Source organism: Mauremys reevesii, linkage group 6 (genome assembly GCF_016161935.1).
Source record: "Mauremys reevesii isolate NIE-2019 linkage group 6, ASM1616193v1, whole genome shotgun sequence".
NCBI lineage: Eukaryota > Metazoa > Chordata > Testudines > Geoemydidae > Mauremys > Mauremys reevesii.
Window position 1 is genome coordinate 887,863 of NC_052628.1, and position 21,005 is coordinate 908,867.

Here is a 21,005-nt window from a genome sequence, read left to right on the forward strand (position 1 = left end):
AAACTTCTAGCAAGAACAAGATTCCTGAACTTGTGTGTGGCAAAGGGAAGGAGAATGCTTCTAATCCTTTTTCTAGTGAGTCTATAAGTTTGCCTGAAAGGGGATTGTGTAGGAATCCGCCTGATGGGCCAAAGGTGAACATGGATGTGAGTAAGATGCAGAAAAAGTCTGTGACTAATGCTACAGAAAAGGGGGAGGGATAGCTCAGTGGTTTGAGCATTGGCCTGCTAAACCCAGGGTTATGAGTTCAGCCCTTGAGGGGCCACTTGGGGATCTGGGGCAAAAATCAGTACTTGGTCCTGCTAGTGAAGGCAGGGGGCTGGACTCAATGACCTTTCAAGATCCCTTCCAGTTCTAGGAGATTGGTATATCTCCATTTATTATTATTTAAGTCTGTGGTTGTTCAGGGAAGTGTTCCTTTAGAGCAAGCCCTCGGTGAAGAGGGTAAGGGCAGAATTTCTGTGAGGGGTGAATTGTTGCTTAAAGAAGCTGCTAAGGAAAGAAATCCTCCTGGTAATCTGTGCAAGGAATTTGGTACAACTGAAGGGCGTGAAAGTGATTTAATCAAGGAAGTTTCAGTTCCTAACAGCCAGAAATTTTCTGTTGTGAAAGGATCCACTGACTTTCCTTTTGAAAGATCCAGTGTGGGCAGCTTTGAGAAGGTTTCAAATGGAGTAAGAGCTGTTAAGGAAGTTGAGCAGCCCTATAACCACGTGGCTGTGTGTGGCCAGCTTGTTGGGAAGACAATGGTGTTGGGACAGGTCTGTCTCCATGCTGATTCTGGGAGTGAGCAGTCTGTGCTTCAGGGTCTGAGGAGAGATTTGGTTACTGGTGTTTCACAGCAGAACAGTTTTATGGCCGAATGCTTGAGGATGCAGGGGAGAGCAAGCCAGCTCTCACCCTCAGACTCTTTGGATTTGTGTGGTATCTCTGTAAGATAGAGTCCAGCCTTGGAATTGGTAGCACTTGAAAAGCTAGTGTCTGTGTTGATGCAAATTACCTGGCTGGCAGGGAGAAGACAGACTTGCTAATAGCTGTTAGCACAGAGAGCCCACCCCATCAACCAGTGCAAAAAAAATCAGGGTTTGATCCTTCAGGACAAGAAGGAAAGAAAAAAATTAATTTCGCAAAGGGAAGCCACAGGGTAACCCTAAATGGTATTGAGCCAAAGGTGTGGCATGACAAAAATAATTGTAGATGGACAATTGCAACAGATTTGTTGTTATTGCTAATGGTGATTTTTTGTAACTAATGTGTCGCTATTATCAAAAATTGTAAAAATGTACAATGTGCCTAATCTTTTGGAAAATGCCTTGAACATGTTAAGGGGAATACATGGGGACACACTCTATGTTAAAAGGCCTTGTAATGCTAATGTTGCACAGTTAATGCCTGTAAACAGGAGAAAAGACATTCCAGACTTGATGTGCTAGATCACATGACAAAGGGCCCTTCTGCCACAAGTTCCATGCACAAAACTGCATGTGCAGTCACCTGCCTGATCAGCCGGTGCAATGCTGGGACGTGCACACACCTGTGATCAGAGAGGGGGCACACCAGGTGTGAGTGTGCACCCATGTGTTTATGCATGGAACTGTGCACCCCGCAGGCCCTGGGCGAAAGGCCAGCTCTGGCGTTCTGCGGGAAGTGTCTTTCTCCCTTGGCGTTTGCTCTCTACAGAGACAGGCCGGGGTCTTGCCCTCTGTGCAGCTCCAGGGCTGTGCGGAGAGCTGCAGTGGCCTGTCTGCACAACTCCCCGAGCGGGAGGGAAGTTTGGGGGCAGGTGCGACGTGCTGCTGCAGAACAGCCCAGCCCCAGCAGGGCTGTACCACGACTGCGTGGGGCCAGGCCCAGAACGATCCCCAGCCCTGAGCGCCCGTGCTGTGTGACGGACGGGCGGCAGGCGCGGGGCGGGGCAGGGCGGCCAGGAGTCTGGTGCTAGCTCAGGAGTGGGGCCGGGTCTCTGGTCCCAGCTCTAGGTACTGGCACTGCCAACTCCCCCGCCGCAGGGCATCAGTGGGGGCTGGAGCCCAGCCGGGCATTGGGAGCCTCAGCCCCCTCTGCTTGGCTGCTTCCCTGCTGCTCCCTCTCCTGGGGGGGAAACATCTGCACCCACCCCCCACCCCGGAACCAGAGGAGTTTGTGGGGGAGGGAGGGGGGACAGAAAGCGCCCTGGTTGCTCCCTGCAGCCCCCGCCTGGGAAGGGGCCGAGTAGGGTGAGGAGCAGGCCTGGGTGGGGGTAGAGGTGATGTGGAAGCAGAACAGGGCAGAACTGATTGCTGGGAGGGGGCGCAGAGCGGGGCTGGGAGCCCAGTGCTGAATCCAGCTCCCGGTAACTTGATCTCAGTCGCCTCGTTCCAGCTCCAGAAATGTGGGTCGCTGGCAGGAGCGCGGAGGCCGAGAGGCGCTGTGGGAGCTCAACAGCCAGAGGCCAGGCCAAAAGCCACACGCTCCTCGTGTGAAGATCTGTGGGGCTGGCTCGTGCGGTGTGACCTTGGGGGCCACATCCCGCAGGCTTGGCTCCTTGGCCGGCTGCCCGGGAGCTGGAGGGAGCCTGGATTTCCCCTGCTGGCCACCAGGTGTCACCTCATGTCAGTAAAGTCACCCCATAGCTGGCCGGGGGCTCTGGGGCAGCCCCCGGGTGCGGCTCTGGGGCAGAGCTGAGGGCTCCGCGTGTGGGCCCACGAGTGACGGCCAGGGGCGCGCGGGAAGCACAGGCGTAGTTTGACGTCCACAGGAGAACTCATAACGACCCCCGGGATGGAGGGTTCGTAACCCTGAAACGGGCGGAACTCGGACAAAACCTCCTGGTTCCTTCCAAAGTTACAGCTGAACAGTGACTTACTGCAGCTTCGAAACGTTACTGTGCAGAAGGAAAATGCTGCTTTTACCCATATGAATTTAAATGAAAGACTCACAGAATCAGTTTCCTTCCCCGTCAAAACTTTTTAAAACTTACCCTTTATTTTGTAGTAGTTCACGTTTAACACAGAACTGTGCGGGATTCACTTCATTTATTTTATTTCTTTATTGGTCTCTGCTGCTGCCTGACTGTACTTCCGGTTCCAGTGGGGTGAGTGGCTGACCGGCCAGTTTGTAACTCCGAGGTTCTGCTGTATATTTGGGTGGGGCAGCTCCAGTCAGGCCAATGGGGCCCTGTGTGTGTGGGGGGGGGGATTCTGCACCTGCCCCAAGCTTGCAGTCTGGGGGGACTATGCCGCCTCACCCTCCCCTAACTATGCCCATGGTTGGAATGTGCCCACTGGGGCCAGGGCTCACCCCACGGAGGGCCCTGCCACCTCCCTCACACTTAGTGTCTGTGCCTGGGGGCAGGGATGGGGGGGAATTACCCCCACTGTTTTCCCCCACCCACAAACCACTGCCCACCCTCCCCTACTGGGCCCCGTCCCATCCCCCCCTAGGCCTTGCCCCCCACCACCACAGGCCACTGCCTCCACCTCCACTGGGCCCCACACACCACTGGGCCTTGACCCCCCCCCCCATATCACAGGCCACTGCCCCCTCCCTCACTGGGTCCTGCCCCGCCCCCCAAACCACAGGCAACAGCCCCCTCCCCCACTGGGCCCTGCCCCGCCCCCCATACCACCGGCCACCGCCCCCTCCCCCACTGGGTCCTGCCCCCCACATCACAGGCCACTGCCCCCTCCCCCACTGGGCCCTGCCCCTACACCACAGGACACTGCTCCCCCTGATGGGCACTGCCCCTGCCAGGTCTCACCTCTGCCTCTGAGCCCTTTTCTCTCCCTGTTTGCCCAGCCCATCCTCGGCCCTTTGTACTTCTGTCTGCTTCCCCCCTCCCCGGGTCCCATCTGCTCCTGGGAGCTCCAAACCCCTCCCCAGCTCCCTGTGCGTGGATCAGTGGGCACCGGCCGGGGGATTGGTGCCCCCCACACCTCAGGCCAGGCTCTTTCCCCCAGCCCTGCTCCAGGCTGCAGCCCGGGCCCCAGGGGAAGCTGCCTCTGTGGCCGGGCGGGGAGCGGCTCTCACATCTGCTGCCGAGTTTACGAGGGCTGGCGCTGGCGCTGGCGTTGCGTGCAGCAGGCCCTGCTCCAGGGCCGGCCCCGCAGGACCATGGGGCCTGCCCAGGAATGAGAAGAATGCTGCCTGCAGCGCGAGACAGACACAGGCAAACCTGCTCTGTGCTGCGCGGCCCAGGCCGGGCGCTGGGCACCGGCCCCGGCTCCAGGCCCCAGCCAGACACTCCTGCTCCCCCGGCCCAGCACTTCCTCTCACAGCAGCAGCCTGGAGAAAACAGGAGGCGGCAGCCAGACAGGAGGGTGGCCACGGGCACCCTGGGCCCTGGCTGGTGGGGCCAGCAGCAGTGCTGCCTGTAGGGCATTTGGGTGCAACCCCCATGGGCAGGGCCATTCCAGCCCTTTGCCACTGGGCGACTCTTGCAGAGCCCACCTGAGCTCGGGCTCTGACCCCTGCTTCTGGAGGGGACCAAGCGCCCTTCCCTCAGAGCCTGGTGGGCCTCGTCGGCCCGAGAGCCTCTCCCTGCCTTCCCATGGCATCTGCCTGGGGCGGAGGGATGCCAGTGGGCCGGGGCAGGGCCGCGGGGGTGGGGGGGGTTTACGCAGTACATCTTGCTGATCTGGGGCTCCCTGGCTCTGTGAGGGAGGCCGCGGGGGGCTCGCAGGGTGCTGTGTCTAGGTGCACACATTTGTACAGCGTGGGGGCTGTTGGGATCGCTGGCTCCTTGTGCTGGCCTCAGGGCAGAGCCGGTCAGGCAGCCCCAGAGAGACCGTGGCAAGCAGCGACCTCAGCCCCACAGGGCACAGCTCAGCTCCCAACAGGCAACTCGCCAGGGACGAGGCTGGGAGGGGATGGGGGGGGGCAGGAGGGCAGCTCCGAGGCAGCTGAAGGCAGCGTGTCCGAGGGGGGAGCCAGGGACGAGGCTGGGAGGGGATTGGGGGGGCAGGCTCCGAGGGGGCTGAAGGCAGCGTGTCCAAGGGGGAGCCAGGGACGAGGCTGGGAGGGGATGGGGGTGGCAGGAGGGCGGCTCTGAGGCAGCTGAAAGCAGCGTGTCTGAGGGGGGAGCCAGGGACGGCTGGGAGAGGATTTGGGGGGCAGGAGGGTGGCTCCGAGGCGGCTGAAGGCAGCGTGTCTGAGGGGGGAGCCAGGGACGGCTGGGAGGGGATTTGGGGGGCAGGCTCTGAAGCAGCTCCAGTTGTTTGGAACCTCAGATCCTACATTTTACAGAGCCCATAAAACACTTCCCATGGAGACGTCTGGCACTAAGCAGTGCTCAGCTCAGCGGAGACCAGTGGGGCACCCGCAAGCTGCTCAGACGGGTGTAAGAGCCCTGCCTGGCATGTCAGAGGGGCCACTGCAGCCGCCGCCACCCTCCCACTCTACAGCTGCTGTGTAAGGAGACCGGAGCCACAGCTGCGGTTCCCAGGCTGCCAGATGTTGCCGCACTGGTGCTACGGAGGACACCGGTGCACTGTCTGGGGTCGCCCCGGGGAGCTGTGCTGAGCCTGGGCTCCCAGCTCGCTCTGCACCATGGAGCCAACTGAATTCCTGCCAGCAGCGCCCGGGGAGCCCACGCGTGGGATTGTGCCACATTGCCAGGCTGCAGCCTACTGAGAAAACCGCCTTGGCCGGCCCTGGGCGTGTAGGCCCAGGCCTGTCCCAGGGAGGGCAGCAGGGTGCGGGACCCCATCCCATCCACACCCCCAACGCTCCCGGGCGCTCGCACGGATGGTACCACGAGGCCTCCTGCTCCACTCCCACAGACGAGTTTGCCAGCTGAGAGCCCCTCTGCCCCTCCCATGCCACTTCCATAAACCCTCCCCATGCTCTGGCTGCAGTCCTGTGCCAGGGCCCTGTACAGCTACCTGGCACGGGGACTCCCCCACCTGGGGGCAGCGCTAGAGGGGGGCACGGGGAGCGCAGGGGCCCGCAGCTGGTTTGACAGCTGGGGGGCTGCAGTTCCGCTGTGGAAGTACCATCCAAGGGCCTGGTGAAGGTCTGGGGAGCTGCTCGGCTGGGCCTGTGGAGGGCAGGGAGGGGGCATGGTTCTGTTGCCGGCTGCCCGCGAGGGGGATGCTTGTGATGGTGGCTTGATGCAGAGGCTCATCCCCTAGGACCACAGCTCCTGCCACACCCCTGTCGCGCAGGGGGGTCCTGCTGGGCACCGGGTGCCCTGAGCTCCCAGAACAGAGCGCCCCGTTCACCTCCCAGGGCGTTGACTCGTGTCCCTAAGGATGGCGGAGCACTGGGAGCTTTCAGCGCCGAGCCTGTGGTGAATGGCTTCCTCCCCCGCGACTGCTGCCCGGCTGCAGCCCTGGGGCGTCCCGGCCGCGCTCCAGGATTTGGGGCCGGGATCGTGGGGCCAGCGCGCGAGGCGCCCACGGGCTGCAGCCGGCGGCCCCGATCCCCGGCCCGGGCGCCGCTCTCCCCAGCTCAGCGCTGGCGTGGGGCGGGGCTGGCCGAGGAGCAGCCGCCCCCGGCTCCGGCCGCGGATCCGCTTCCAGGCCCCCGTGCCGAGCCCCGCGGGAGCCCCCCGGCCCTGGCCCGGGACCGGCGGGCGGGCGGCTCCTGGCGGCGGCGGAGGCGGCAGGGGGCGCTGGGCGGCTCCGCAGCGGCGGGCTCTGTGCAGTCACGTCCGGAGGGAGGCGCAGGGCAGCGGGGGCCGGGGCCGGGCCGGGCCGGGGGAGGAGGCGCCTCTCCTGGGGAGCTCGGCGCATTCGGAGCGAGCGAGCGGCGGGCGAGGAGCAGGCGCCGCGCGGGCCGGAGCGGGGCAGGGACAGCGCCGGGCGGCTCCCGGGGCAGGGCAGGGGCCGGGCCGGGCCGGGCCCCCATGGCGGCGCCGCCGCTGCCGCTGCTGCTCCTGGCCGCGCTCTGGGCCGCCGGGCGCGCCGAGCCCGAGGGCGCGAACCGCAGCCTGAGCCTGGCCGTGGTGCTCCCCGAGCGGAACGTGAGCTACCCGTGGGCCTGGCCGCGCGTGGGCCCCGCCATCCGCCTGGCGCTCGAGGCGCTGGAGCGCGGCGAGCCCCCGCTGCTGCCCGGCCCGCTCGCCCTGCGCCTCCACTTCAGGAGCTCGGAGCTGGACGGCGCCTGCTCCGAGTACGTGGCGCCCCTCAACGCCGTGGACCTGAAGCTCTACCACGACCCCGACGTGCTCTTCGGGCCGGGCTGCGTCTACTCGGCCGCCTCGGTGGGGCGCTTCGCCTCGCACTGGCGCCTGCCGCTCATCACGGCCGGGGCCGTGGCCACGGGCTTCGGCCACAAGCAGGAGCACTACGGCACCACGGTGCGCACCGGGCCCTCGGCGGACAAGCTGGGCGTCTTCGTCTCGCAGCTCCACGCGCACTTCAACTGGAGCGCCCGCGCCGCGCTGCTCTACGCCGACCACAAGACCGACGACCGGCCCTACTACTTCACCATCGAGGGCGTGTTCCAGGCGCTGCAGGAGGCGCTCAACCTCACCGTGGGCTACCGCAACTACGCGTCCGAGGAGGGCGGCCCCGAGGCGGCCCTGCGCTTCCTGCGGGCCAACGCGCGCGGTGAGTGCGCGGGGCGCAGGGCGCGGTGAGTGCGCGCGGGGTCTCTGCGCGGGGCAGGGCGCGGTGAGTGCGCGGGGTCTCGGCGCGGCGCAGGGCGCGGTGAGTGCGCGGGGTCTCGGCGCGGGGCAGAGCGCAGGGGCTGCGCGCGGGGTCTCTGCAGGGCGCGCAGCGGCAGAGGTGTCCCGGAATGCAGCGGGACGGCCGGGCGCACTCATGGGTCGGTTCCCGAGGGGTCCGCACCCCCGTTTTGCACCCTGGGTGGGAATTGAGGGCGCGCGCAGCCCTTTGGAAATTGGGCTGAGTGTCCGCGCAGGAGCTTAGGCGGAGCAGGGGGCATCGCCGCGCCCGGAGGAGTCTCGGTACCAGCCCGGGGTTCCGCCCGGTGCCCAGCCACGCCTTGGTCTCCTCCGCTCCATGGCACCTGCCACTGTGCCCCACAGCCCCTGCCCGGCCCCCTGCCGCCCAGCTCTCCTCGGCCCCGGCGCGGACCCAGCCTCCCCGGCGCTCTGGCCGTCCGGCGGTCCCGGGGGGCGGAGCGGGAGCCGGGGCAGGGTCCGTGCGCGAGGGCGGCTCAGCTCTGCGGGGGGACGGGACGCGACGCAGCGGCTCCGGCCTTAGAGTAAATGGAGCTGGCGCGGTGGGGCGGGGCCCGCAGGGGCCAGGAGAGACCCCAGCGGCTCCCGGGCTGAGCTCTGTGCCCAGGCATGGGGGTGAGACCGGCCAGAGGGGAACGAACTCGCCCGTGACTGAGCTGCAGGAGCCCCCGGGCTGCGCCCTACAGGAACTGCACCCGCCTCAGGCACAGCCCGACCCCCACAGGCTTTGTAGGCCTGGCTCCGGTGTGGGTTCCCGGCTGTTCCAGGGCACCCCTGGTCCCGTCCCGTCCCGGCAGTGTGGCTCGGGGCACTGGGTGGGACTTTATTATTATTATTTGTGATAGCAGCACTTACACCCCGGCCGAGATCCGGGGGCCCCGTCGGGCCGGGCGCCGCCCAGAGCCCGGCCGAGGTCGGGGGCCCGTGGCGCCCGGCACCGCCAGAGCCCGCCGAGGTCCGGGGCCCGTCGGGCCGGGCGCCGCCCAGAGCCCGGCCGAGGTCCGGGGCCCCGCTGGCCGGGCGCCGCCCAGAGCCCGGCCGAGATCCGGGGGCCCCGTCGGGCCGGGCGCCGCCCAGAGCCCGGCCGAGATCCGGGGGCCCCGTCGGGCCGGGCGCCGCCCAGACCCCGGCCGAGGTCCGGGGGCCCCGTCGGGCCGGGCGCCGCCCAGAGCCCGGCCGAGGTCGGGGGCCCCGGCGGGCTGGGCGCCGCCCCGAGCCCAGCCAAGATCAGGGGGCCCCGTCGGGCCGGCGCCGCCCAGAGCCCGCCGAGGTCAGGGCCCGTCGGCCGGCGCCGCCAGAGCCCGGCCGAGGTCAGGGGCCCCGTCGGCCGGGCGCTGCCCAGACCCCGGCCGAGATCAGGGGGCCCCGTCGGGCCGGGCGCCGCCCAGACCCCGGCCGAGATCAGGGGGCCCCGTCGGGCCGGGTGCTGCCCAGGCTGATGCAGCAAGAGACAAGGCCGGGGGAGGGGAACAGCGCGGTAGTGGCGAAGGACATGCTAGTGCCATGATGGGGCGGGGTGTGGCCTGGGCAGAGCCTGGGGAAGGCACCATGGGCTAAAGGCCCATGCAGGGAGCGGCAGAGCAGTGCCAGTCTCCAAGCTGGCATGCGCCCTTTGGGCCAGGCTGGGCAGTGTCACCTTCTCCGCCCCCAGCACGGTCCCCAGGAGGGCAGCTGCCAGGGAGCAGAGCACAGAGCTGGAAACAAGTGCGTGACTTTTCCCAGCAGCTGGCCGGAGCTGGGATTCCAGGTCCGGGTGATGGGGGAGGGGCGGGGGGCTGCGCCAGCCTGCTGATGGATTGATAAAGCTGCCGGCCCGCCCGGGAGGTGGCCCTGGGAGAGCAGCTATATCGGGAGCAGGAGGAAATGGAGAGGATTACGGAGCAGCTGGAGCCCAAGGGCAGCCTGAGGCTGGTTCATTATTGATGAGAAGGGGTTATTGATTCCGGAGGCAGCTGCTCGGCTGCTGGCTAATGGATCCTGAGATGCTGTGTCATTAAGAAGGGCAGGGAGTCTGGCATGCTGGAGCCGGCGTGGCTGGTGGGCACTCGGCTCTGATCCCATGGAAGCCTGGCCACAGCAGGAGTGGGGCATGGGGCAGTCGGTGCTTCGTGCTGGCTCCTGCCCCAGGTGCTGGGCCTGGGGCGCCCTCTGTGCTGCCCCACACTCATGCTGGGAGCAGGCAGGTGCCAGGCCCAGGCTAGAGACGCAGTGTTTGCTGCTGAGAGTTAGGAGCTGCAGTGACCTGGCCCTTGGGGGGCTGAGAGCATGAGGGGACCCAGCCCCTGAGCCCAGCGGAGGGTCTGAATGCTGGGCCCTCAGGGCCCCCTGCCCAGCTCAGGGAGGGGTCAGTGCCAGGGCTGTGTGACTGACGGTGGGCAGTCGTTGGGCTAGGGCAGAGGAAGGGCACTGGGGGTGGTCCAGTGGCCAGGGCACTTGGTAGGTGCTGGAGACCCAGGCTAAGTCCCTGCTCCAGGGATGGTGGCAGCGAGTGCTCAGGGTGGGGAGACACCCCCAGCCAGGGCTCCTCTGTTCATCGTGCTGTGGGTGCCCAGCGTCTCCCACGCCCCCGGTGAGTGTCCTGAGCACCGTGCTCGGGCCCAGCAGGCCTCAGCTTGGGCTAAAGGCCTGAGATCAACCGGAGAAGTGCTGGGCTGAGACAGAACGTGGGCGGTTCCCTGCCTGGGAGCGATACTGGCACCAGGGCCCTGCGCCCTCCTGGCTCCTTCCAGCGCCAGGTCTGTCCCAGAGCCTGGCGTCTCCCCCGTCCCGCTGCGCCTGGCCTTGCTGCCCTGCTCCCCCCACGGCAGGGCGTGGGCATGCCTGTGTGCAAGGGGTTGGCCTGCAGCACCGTGTGACATTCCTGCTGCAGCCTCCTCCCCCGGCTTGCTCAATCCCCCGGCCTGCTAGCTGCTGGGGGAGGCCCGGGCTGCTCCCCGGCCTCTGCCCCCCTGCTGGGGCAAGGGACCCCCTTGGGGAGGGGATTTCAGCTGGCAGGCCGGGGGCGCCCTGGGGCAGTGCTGGCGGCTGGGGTGCTGAGCAGGGCTCTGGCCTGGCCGGGGAGACAGCCTGGGCGTCCCGTTCCTGTCCGTGGAGGCGCCGGCAGGGCAGCTGCTCTGTTTCCAATTAGCGCCGGGGCGGCGCTAGGGGCAGGAATCCAGGGACCTGCACATTCCTGCCTCCGCCGCAAACCCAAACATGTTTTCACCCCGCTTGGAGCCTGGTGGCTTTGGCCAAGGATTCCCCGGCTGCGCCAGACTCTGCCCCATGTGGGTGTCAGGGGCTCCTGGACCCAGGGCCGGGGATGAGCAAAGGGGACAGCTCAGAGCAGGCTCCCCCAGCACTTTTCTGCCCCACACAGAGGGGCCTGCAGAGCAGCTGGGACCTGTTTCGAAGCCCGTCCCCCATCAAAGGCAGGCCCTGGGCTCTGTCGGTGCCTCGCTGGGCGGCTGCTCACGCTGTGGGTCCCCGGGCTGTGCCAGGGGCAGAAGGGCTAGGCCAGGGGATAGAGAGGAATGGGGGCAGGGCTCTGGGGGGCTGAGTTCTGGAGATGCCAGAGCAGGAGATGGGGGTGAGGAGGGGCAGGTGCGAAGCTGGAGCAGTGCAAAAGGGCAGGTCCCCAGTTTGCTACTGAAGCACTTGCTGGGGTTGGCCTGGTACATGGGGCTGGCTGAAGGCCTGCAAGGGGTGGGGATGCTCAGCATGGGGCTGGCGAAGGCATTTGGCTGGAGGTCTGCGTGGGGTGGGGCTGGCACAGGGTCTCCTGATGATGTCTGTGGGGCTGGCTAGGATTCTATGGGAGCTAGCTAGAGGGTGGGGGCTGGCTGGGGACGTGGGGAGCCTGGCTGTGGGCATATGGGGAGGGACTGGCTGGCCGGGGTGCACAGGGGACTGGCTGGAGGCATGGGTGGGAGGGCTGGCTAGCTGGTGGGGCTGGCTGGCTGGGGACATGTGGGGGCCTGGCTGTGGGCATATGGGGAGGGACTGGCTGGCGGGGTGCACAGGGGACTGGCTGGAGGCATGGGTGGGAGGGCTGGCTAGCTGGTGGGGGCCTGGCTGTGGGCATAGGGGCGGGAGGGGCTGGCCGGCCGGGGGTGCACAGGGGGACTGGCTGGAGGCATGGGCGGGAGGGCTGGCTAGCTGGTGGGGGGCTGGCTGGCTGGGGACGTGTGGGGGCCTGGCTGTGGGCATAGGGGCGGGAGGGGCTGGCCGGCTGGGGTGCACAGGGGACGGGCTGGCGGCTTGGGCGGGCGGGCTGGCTAGCTGGTGGGGGGCTGGCTGTGGGCGTATGGGGAGGGGCTGGCTGGCCGGGGTGCACAGGGGGACTGGCTGGAGGCATGGGTGGGAGGGCTGGCTAGCTGGTGGGGGGCTGGCTGGCTGGGGACATGTGGGGGGCCTGGCTGTGGGCATAGGGGCGGGAGGGGCTGGCCGGCTGGGGGTGCACAGGGGGACTGGCTGGAGGCATGGGCGGGAGGGCTGGCTAGCTGGTGGGGGGCTGGCTAGCTGTGGGTCACTTTGATGTATGTTTTTTTTTTGCCTGCAAGATCACACAAGTCTCTGCAGGGAGTCCCCCTCGCCCCCCACCCTGGGGATCAACCCCCTGCTGGCCACCCTAGAAATGGCACTTTCATTCTCCATAGGTGCTCAGCAAAGGGGGGACAGGCAGGGCCATAAGCTCTGGTCCCGGTGTGGGGAGAGAGAGGAGGTGGGCGGGGGGAGGGGAACGAACCGCGGGGACGAGTGTCCGAGGTGGGTTCTCCCCCAGTGACCATTTTTCACTCAGGGCGGGGCTGGTTGCTAAGAGATCTGCTCCTGGTGTCTCTGGCCCGTGTCCTACCGGGGTCAGACTGGGTGGGCACAGGGGTCCCGCTGCCCTTGGAGTCATTGGACTCGGTCCAGGGCTGCCCCGAATGTAGCGTGGGGGGGGGTCACTGGAGCCAGCATCCTAGGGACCAGTCTGACCATCAGGGGCTGCCCGAGCTCCAGCATCCCCTGGCCAGAGACACCCCTGAGCCGCAGGGAGCCAGAGCCCGGCTGCAGGAAGAGATGCCCCATCTGGGTGCAAGGGCCCGAGGGATGGAGAATCCCCCCGTCTCCAGGGCAGCTCTGCCCAGGCATCGTGTCCCTCACTGGCAAGCGTCTGGCTGGGTTTGCCCAGTGCCAGCTGCCGGCTCACTGCCCTGAGTGCGCTGCCCCGCCGAGGGGCTGACAGGTCGGGGGGACATCGCCGCTGAGCCGTCCCTTCAGCGCTCTCACCAACAGGCCGAGTTCTCCAGTGTCCCCATCCTCCGGGGAGCGGGTCCCCGAGCTGGGCCCATCCCGGCGCCGTGTGCAGAGCTGGGACGCAGTCTGGGGAGCAGGGGACAGATGTGGGTCTGTCTCTGCAGGGAGGTTCCCCGGCAGGCGGTGGGGGCCGCTGAGCGCAGCAGGGCAGGGGTAGCGCCGTCTTGGCTGGCCCCGCCCAGGAAGGGCAGCGGCCCTGACCGGGCACCAGCCCCTTCGCCTCCGCTACTGGCACTAGTCTGACCAGTCTTGGCAGCGCTGCAGCGCGTGAGCCACACAGCACTGGGGCAGGCGGGCAGGGGCCTGGTGCGGCGGGTTGTGCCTTCCTCTGGAGCAGCACTTCTCGGCCTGGGGGGCTGGCCAGAGAAACCAGAGAGCAGAGCCTGTGTTAGACTCACTGGGGCTCAAGCAGGGTTGCTGTAACCACTAGGCCAACTAGGCGGCCGCCTGGGGGGCCAAGATTTGGGGGCACCGAAAAGGGGGGCCCCCAATTTGTTTTTAGACTATTGCTTAGGGGCAGGTACCTGTCAGTCTCCGGCGCTCGGGCCGCGCCAGCAGCCTGTTCACCTCGGAGTCTCCCCCGCTTACCCGGGGGCCGCTGGCTGCCATGTGGCGCAAGGGGCGGCTGTAGGCGGGAAACCGCAGCAGCAGCGCGGCCTCTCCTGCCCCGTGGCAGCTACGCTCCCCGCCTGCCCCTGCTGCCGCTGCCCTGGGCTCAGGCCACCCGGCTCCCGCCGAGCAGCGCCCGGTTCCTGCTGCTCTCGGCTGGCAGGTGGCGGGCCCCAGCCGAGCCCCTTGCGTCTCCTCCGCGGCGGCGCCCCCCGCTGTGTCCTCCCGGGTGGCCGCAGCAGCCGCGGCCAGGGAGCCTAAGAGGAGGAGCGGCCCCCGGGCAGGCAGGGGAGACTCCGAGGTGAAGAGGCTGCTGGCACGGCCCGAGTGCTGGAGACTGACAGATACCTGCCCCTGCTCCATCCCAGCACCACCTGCCCCCCAGCCCAGTGAGTGTTACCTGCCCCACCGGCCTCAGTGCCCTGCCCCATACTGCCAGCCACCCCAAGCTCACTGGGACACCAGCACCCTTGGCAAAGGGCCCCCTGATCTTCACAAACAGCTGTCACCACAGGCCTGACAAACTCACTGCACCCCACACGAGTCTTACAGGGCACTTGCCCACCAAGAGGAACGTGGAAGGGATCTACACAAGGCTGGTAACTTGTCAAGAGTGAGAATCTTTGTGAGATGTGTGCATGGGTAATAGTGAAGGAATAATGTATTTACCTTCAAAGTGCTTTATAGACTCGGTGTAGAAGTTCGTCACCAGGGGATAACGGCCCTGTGGGGCAAGGGGGCTTTGTCACCCTGCCTATCCTGGCTGGGGATGCAGTGCAAGGCTCAGCTGTTTAGCTCTGCCCAGTAGTAGGACTTTGACTGGGACACCATCAGAGGCAATGGCAAACAACTGAAACGCCTTAGAGGTAAAAAAGAAACATCACAAAGCCCTTCCCCCTTCTGACAGGCTGTTTATAATGCCAAGGTTACTAGTTTTGAGGTGGTGGCGGCGGTCGGGGTGCGCCAAGGTGGAAGTTTCGCCTGGGGTGCAAAATATCCTTGCACCGCAAAGCCTGAGCCCTGCCACCCAGGGCTAAAGCCGAACCCCGAGCAACTCAGCTTTGCAGGGGCCCCAGGCAGTTGCCCTGCTTGGTACCCCCCAATGCCGGCCCTGGCATTTAGCAGTTGTGCCTTAGGCGGGCTGGGCAGTTTGTATCGCATGTTGGGGGGGCCTCGGAAAGAAACAGGTTGCAAACCCCTGGGCTAGAGCTTCAGGCACTGGCTGGCTGAGGCGTCCCAGGCCTGGCACAGCCTGTGTTCCCGAGCATCCAGGGCTCCTGTGCTGCCCTGCTGAGCAGGCACCGCATACAGCGAATGAGCACTGGGAGCACCGAGCATTGGGGGTCGAGGGAGGTGCCCCCAGCTCCTGGCTGCAGACAGCCCTGGAGAGCTGGGGAGATCTGGCCCTGGGGCGCCCTAGGCTCTTCAGAAGTTAATATGCGGCTCCTTGTACAGGCACCGACTCCGGGGCTGGAGCTACAGGTGCCAACTTTCCAATGTGCCGGAGGGGAGCTCCCTGCTCAGCCCCTGGCTCTGCCACAGGCCCTGCCCCCTCCCCTGAGCCTGCTGAGCCCTCGCTCCTCCCCCGCAGGAGCCTCCTGCACACCATGACACAGCTGATCGGTGGGGCTGCTGGTGGTGGGAGGATCTGGGAGCAGGGTGTGGGGAGCTGATGGGGGGCTGCTGGTGGTGGGAGGATCTGGGAGCAGGGTGTGGGGAGCAGGGTGTGGGGAGCAGGGTGAGGGGAGCAGGGTGAGGGGCTGCTGGTGGTGGGAGGATCTGGGAGCAGGGTGAGGGGAGCAGGGTGTGGGGAGCTGATGGGGGGCTGCTGGTGGTGGGAGGATCTGGGAGCAGGGTGAGGGGAGCAGGGTGTGGGGAGCTGATGGGGGCTGCTGGTGGTGGGAGGATCTGGGAGCAGGGTGTGGGGAGCAGGGTGTGGGGAGCAGGGTGAGGGGCTGCTGACGTATTACTGCGGCTCTTTGGCAATGTACTTTGGTAAATTCTGGCTCCTGCTCAGCTCTGGTTGGCCCCCCCTGTCCTAGGCTGCCAGTGCCAGGAGAGGGGCTGGACTGGGGAGGGGACACCAAGCTAGTGCTCTCGGCAGGGCTCAGTTTGCTCCCCCTGAACAGTCGCTGACCCTAAGTCCGATCTCTGGGCCCAGGCAGCAGCAGCTGGGAGCCAGCAAAGCCCCCTTGGCTGCCTCTGCCTGCGTGCCCTGCACAGGCAGCTGTCAGGGCAGGCAGCTGGGAGCCACCGGCTCTCTGGGGAACCAGCTAATGGGGCCGGGGGCTGGGGTGGAGCCGGCTAGTCCCTGTGCGCTGAGTGGATTAGCTGGGGAAGGCCTGGCTCAGCCAGCCAGAGGCTGCTGGGAAGGCATTGGCAACGACCCCCGGCTGGAGTGGTGACTCCTGGGGGGGTGGAGAGAGGGGAGGCGGGGGGGGGGGGCTGTCCCCACAGGGTGACGCTCGTTGGGGGGGTTGGGGTGGAGGGGCCTTCCGGGGAGTGACTCTCTGGGGGGGTGTCCCAGGAGGGTGACTCTTGTTGGAGGGGTACAGGGGGATGGGGGGGCTGTCCCGGGGGGTGACTGTCCCAGAGTCACAGCGGGAACGGCTCCGGAGGAAGCCAGCCAGGACTCTGGGGCAGCGTCTCCTCTCAGGGCATCTGTCACCAGGGCAAGGAGCCTGCTCGGCTTCGGCACCTCCTGGATCTGATCTCGGAGCGTTCGGCCCCCTGCTCACCCCGGGAGCTCCCCGCAGCGAGTCCCCCTGGGCGGGACCCCTGGGGAGCCTCACGTCCCCACAGGGCCCTGCCCCCCACTCCGCAGCCAGCAGTGCCCCAGCCAGCGTGTGACACAGACGCGTTATTAGTCGTCGGGACCCCAGCGTAGAGCAAAGCTCGTTAGCTCAGGAACATTCAGCAAAGTCCATCTTGGGGGGACCTAGGGCTCCCTCCCCCCATCCCCACCTCCGAGTCCCAAAACAGGAGACTGACCGGCCCAGCCTCTGCCAGGCCCAGCTGCCCCCCTCTGGCCTTTGTCTCTTTCCCAGCAAACAGCAGGTCACCTCACCTGGCCTCCACCTCTTTGTTCTCCAGCATCTCCAGCTGATTCGTGCAGGGGCTGGCTCCGGCCTTCTCTGTCCCTGGCAGCCAGTTGGTGTCACACTTGCCCTCTAGGGGCCTCTGCAATGATATCACACCCTTGTCCCACCAAGGTACGTGGGGGAAACTGAGGCACCAATGCCGTATTCAGAGAAAACATTAAGACCAGTCCCACTTCGTCACAGACGCATTGGGGGGTTGGGGTGTGACGGGGTTGCCAACTTTCCAGTTTCTGAAAACCAGACACCCTGCTCTGGCCCCTCTGCTGAGGCCCTGCCCCCGCTCACTCCTCTCCCCTCCAATCCAAACAAAAACACCCAAACCCCAAAGCAGGAATTACGGCAGGAAATCGCATGTTTCCTACCCCCTCTTTCAATCTGAACCCTTATCATGTGTTCTGAGGAGCGGGGGCGGTGAAGCTTTGCTGCAATACTTCTCTTGTATTTGTCAGGGACTCTGGAAAGTGTCAAGGAGTTGCTCACTCCTGCTGCAGTAAGTACCATTACCTGCATCCCTGCCGCGCCGAGCCAGAGATGCTGTGGAAAAGAGGGATGAGACTGCTGCCATAACAACCCGTCAGCAGAGAGCCGTTGGGATACAGATAGTTACTACACAAGGACTGTGCACCATGAAATATGAACACAGCAAATGCATTTCAGCAGCAGAACCCTGCTCTGATTCCCCTCTGTACAATGAAAGCAAACCATGGACTTTAGCTGGCTGCATTTTCAGTTTGGCTGAGAAGTTCATTCTTGCCCCTCCTCTGTCAGAAGAGCCAGCACCCGAGCCCCACCTTTGCCAAGATCACATTGAGATCAGGTGACACGTTCCTCTCCCCAGAGATGGGGGAGGGAGAGCTCAGGGGTTTGAGCATTGGCCTGCTAAACCCAGGGTTGTGAGTTCAGCCCTTGAGGGGCCACTTAGGGAGCTGGGGCAAACGCAGCACTTGGTCCTGCTAGTGAAGGCCAGGGCTGGACCCAATGACCCTGCGGGATCCCTTCCAGCTCTGTGCAATAGGTGTAGCTCCATGTATGATCTCTGCGCTGCACAGAGAAAAGGTCCACAGCTCAGTGAGGCAAGTCCTGGAATAACCCCAAGGAGGTAGCGGGTATTTAGGACCCTCTTTAAGACGCAGCATTGAGGGAAGCATGTGGGGAGGAGGAGAGACACTGACTCTACTGAGCTGAACCTCCAGTGCCCTCCCCAAAAAAGGTTCCTAAAAAGTCAAAGACCATTAAATAAACTCCAGTACTGACACAGAGACCCCCTCCCCCGCCATACACACCAGAGGTGAGGCTGCAGAACGGAGTAATTCCAGGGGGTTGGGATGGGGGGGGGGGCGTCCATTGTGGTATCTGTGTTCCTCCTGGGGAATGAGTGGCAGGGGAGCTGGCTCTAGTCCTGTGCAGGGAGGGGGGAGGACTGCATGGGCAGGGTGCATGCCTGGGAAGGGGGATGAGGCTCAGAGCCAAGGTAGCCCCATTGCGGGAGTGGGGCACACAGGGGTTTTGCAGCCTCGGGCTGGCTGGGGACACGGCAGCTCCAGGCTGTGTGTGCAGGGGAGTCGGCAGTGAGGTGACACACTGCCAAGGGGCAGGTGGGCTGTCCTGGGCAGGGAGCACAGCAGGTGCACAGATGGGGGGCACCCTGCCCTGGCTATTCACCCGTGCCAGGGGGAAGCTGGCCGTGGCGCAGCAGAGGCACAGATAGGTGGGGGTTGGGGAGGGCAGCTGGGCAGGAGCGGGCCTGGCTACTCACCCGTGCCAGGGGGAAGCTGGCTGTGGCGCAGCAGAGGGGGGGATTTGGGGAGGGCAGCTGGGCAGGAGCGGGCCTGGCTACTCACCCATGCCAGGGGGAAGCTGGCCGTGGCGCAGCAGAGGGGTGGATTTGGGGAGGGCAGCTGGGCAGGAGCGGGCCTGGCTACTCACCCGTGCCAGGGGGAAGCTGGCTGTGGCGCAGCAGAGGGGGGGATTTGGGGAGGGCAGCTGGGCAGGAGCGGGGGGGAGGGCCTGGGCTGCCCATCCCTGGCGCTGCTGCTGGAGCAGAGGAGACGGCAATGGAGACTCTGGCGCAGGCACACGCTGGGAGAAGCAAAGTGTGTGTGTGTGGGGGAAACAGTCACTTGCTGCCAGCTCTGTGCCCAATCCCCTCACAGCACCTCCCTGCCCAGGTACCTGCCTGGTCCCAGCTGTCCCAGTGCTCCTGCAGGCAGCAGCCAGACTTTGGGTGTCCGGTCAGTGTTCTGACTGGACACTGTCAGGTGCCCTTTTTGACCAAACTTTCCAGTTGAAAAAAGGGGCACCTGGCAACCCTAGGCCATGTGGAGGGGCCATCCCAGAGGGGTGATTCTGTTGTAGGGGACTGGGGCGTGGAGGAGCTGTCACGGGGGAAACACTTATTGTGGGTTTGGGATGTAGAGGGGCCGTCTCGGGAGGGTGACTCGTGGGGGGATTGAGGTGCTGTTCCAGGGGGGTGACTTGTTGAGGGGGAGAGTTGGTGCACAGAAGTGCCATCCAGATGGAGATGATGGAGCATTGAGGGGTTTTTGTTGGGGTGTAGTCACCTTAAATAGGTAGATTGGGAACTTTCCTTGTCCCCATCCCCCCCGCCCGCCCAAGGGGGAACGCCCAGTGAGACTGAAAGGAGGGAAATTGAAAACAGATCAAATGAAACTTTTTCACATGGTGTGTAATTTGCCTGTGGAACTCACTGCCACAGGATTTCATTGAGGCCAAACTTTTAACAAGTTTCAAAGGGGATTGGCCCTTCCTGAGCATTACAGCAATATTCAAGGTGCAGTTAATGCTAACAGTTCTGGCAGGGAGATTAAACTTTGCCTCAAACCCGGAGAACAATCTCTAACTATTAGAGACCAGGATGGGACCTGATGTGGGGTACTGCCAAGGTGCGAGACTCACCCCTGCAGCACCTCCTGCTGGTCATCCTGGGAATTAGTGTTTCCAGCTCCAGAGCACCCGCTGGGCCCAAGTCCCTCGTGGACCCCAGTACCCCTTTCAGGCCAGGGTGCTGCCCCCTGGCAATCCCCCCCCGCAAATCTGGGTCTCCCCTCCCCAGGGAGCCCCCCCACCCCATTCCCACCTCACCTCACCTCAGTAGCAGGCTACTGCCAGTCACCACCTAGCCCCCGTTCCCTGGGGCAGACTGCAGTGTCAGCCACTCATCACCAGCAAGGGGGGTTGGACCTGCTGCCTCTGCCTCCCTTGGGCTGCCCCCTGCACCCCCAGTACCTGTTCTTGGCCTTTAACAAGGCCTCAGCATGGGGGGGTTTCCAGGCCAGAGCTCCCCAGCGCCTCTGGCCTTCCCCCAGCCCTGCTCACTCCCAGGCAGCCAGGCCCTTCTCCCTCAAGAGCTAGAAGGAGAGACCTGCTCTGGCTTCTGGCCCCAGCCCTCTTATAAGGGCCAGCGGGCCCTCATTAAGCCAGCCACGGCCTGACTGGGGCATGGCCCCCAGCTGAGGCTGCTTTCCCCGTCAGCCCCGCTTTTCCCTCCCTGCCACAGCCTCTCCCCGGGCTGCTGTGAGCCTTTTTAGGGAAGAGCAGGCGACCACCCCGCTACAGGTACATAGTCCCACACCTGTTCCTGCGGGGTCGCTGTGCCTTCCTCGGGAGTATCTAGCACTGCCCATGGGCGGGGCCCTGGGCTGATGGGTGCCGGGTCAATCCTGCCTGGCAGTGCCTGCAAACCCATCCACGTGGTGGGGGTGGGCTCTGGGTACATTCCTCTGCTGGCGTGGTGTGAGTCCTGCATCGGCCCCGAGCCTCGTGCGCTGCCCTTCCGTCGGGGCTGGGCCGTCGGGGCTCTGGGCCCTGCATCACCCTGGGGCCAGTCCCCCCAGCTCTGTGCAGACTCCCAGCTTTTCCTGCCTGGGACAGCGTGGCGTGTTCCCAGGGGGCTCACAGCCCTCAGCCGCCCGGCAGATCCCAGCTAGCCAGCCGCGGCAGAGCCCAGGCCTGCGGGTGTGAGCACGGGCATGTGTTTGTGCAGTGAGATGTGACTGACACGTACACTCGCCACCTGTCTCTGCCCCACAGCGATTGACACCACATCACCCCCATTCTCTGCCTGTCTGTCCTGCAGCGACTGACACTGCCTGTCCCCCCGCCTGTCTCTGCTCTGCAGTGACTGACACCACATCACCCCCATTCTCTGCCTGTCTCTGCCCTGCAGTGATTGATACCACAACACCCCCATTCTCTGCCTGTCTCTGCCCTACAGCGACTGACACTGCCTGTCCCCCCACCTCTGCCTGTCTCTGCTCTGCAGTGACTGATACCACATCACCCCCATTCTCTGCCTGTCTCTGCCCCACAGCGATTGACACCACATCACCCCCATTCTCTGCCCTGCAGCAACTGACACTGCCTGTCCC

At 65.0% G+C, this 21,005-nt stretch overlaps 1 protein-coding gene across 1 annotated transcript in view; it reads left to right on the forward strand.

The window, feature by feature from the left end:
• Nucleotides 1-6,826: 6,826 nt before the first annotated feature.
• NPR2 (natriuretic peptide receptor 2) overlaps nt 6,827-21,005 on the forward strand; it is a 53,502-nt gene continuing 39,323 nt past the window's right edge. The window contains exon 1 of the mRNA XM_039544954.1: nt 6,827-7,532. Coding sequence (XP_039400888.1) covers nt 6,827-7,532 — 706 coding nt within the window. The remainder of the gene's footprint in view (nt 7,533-21,005) is intronic.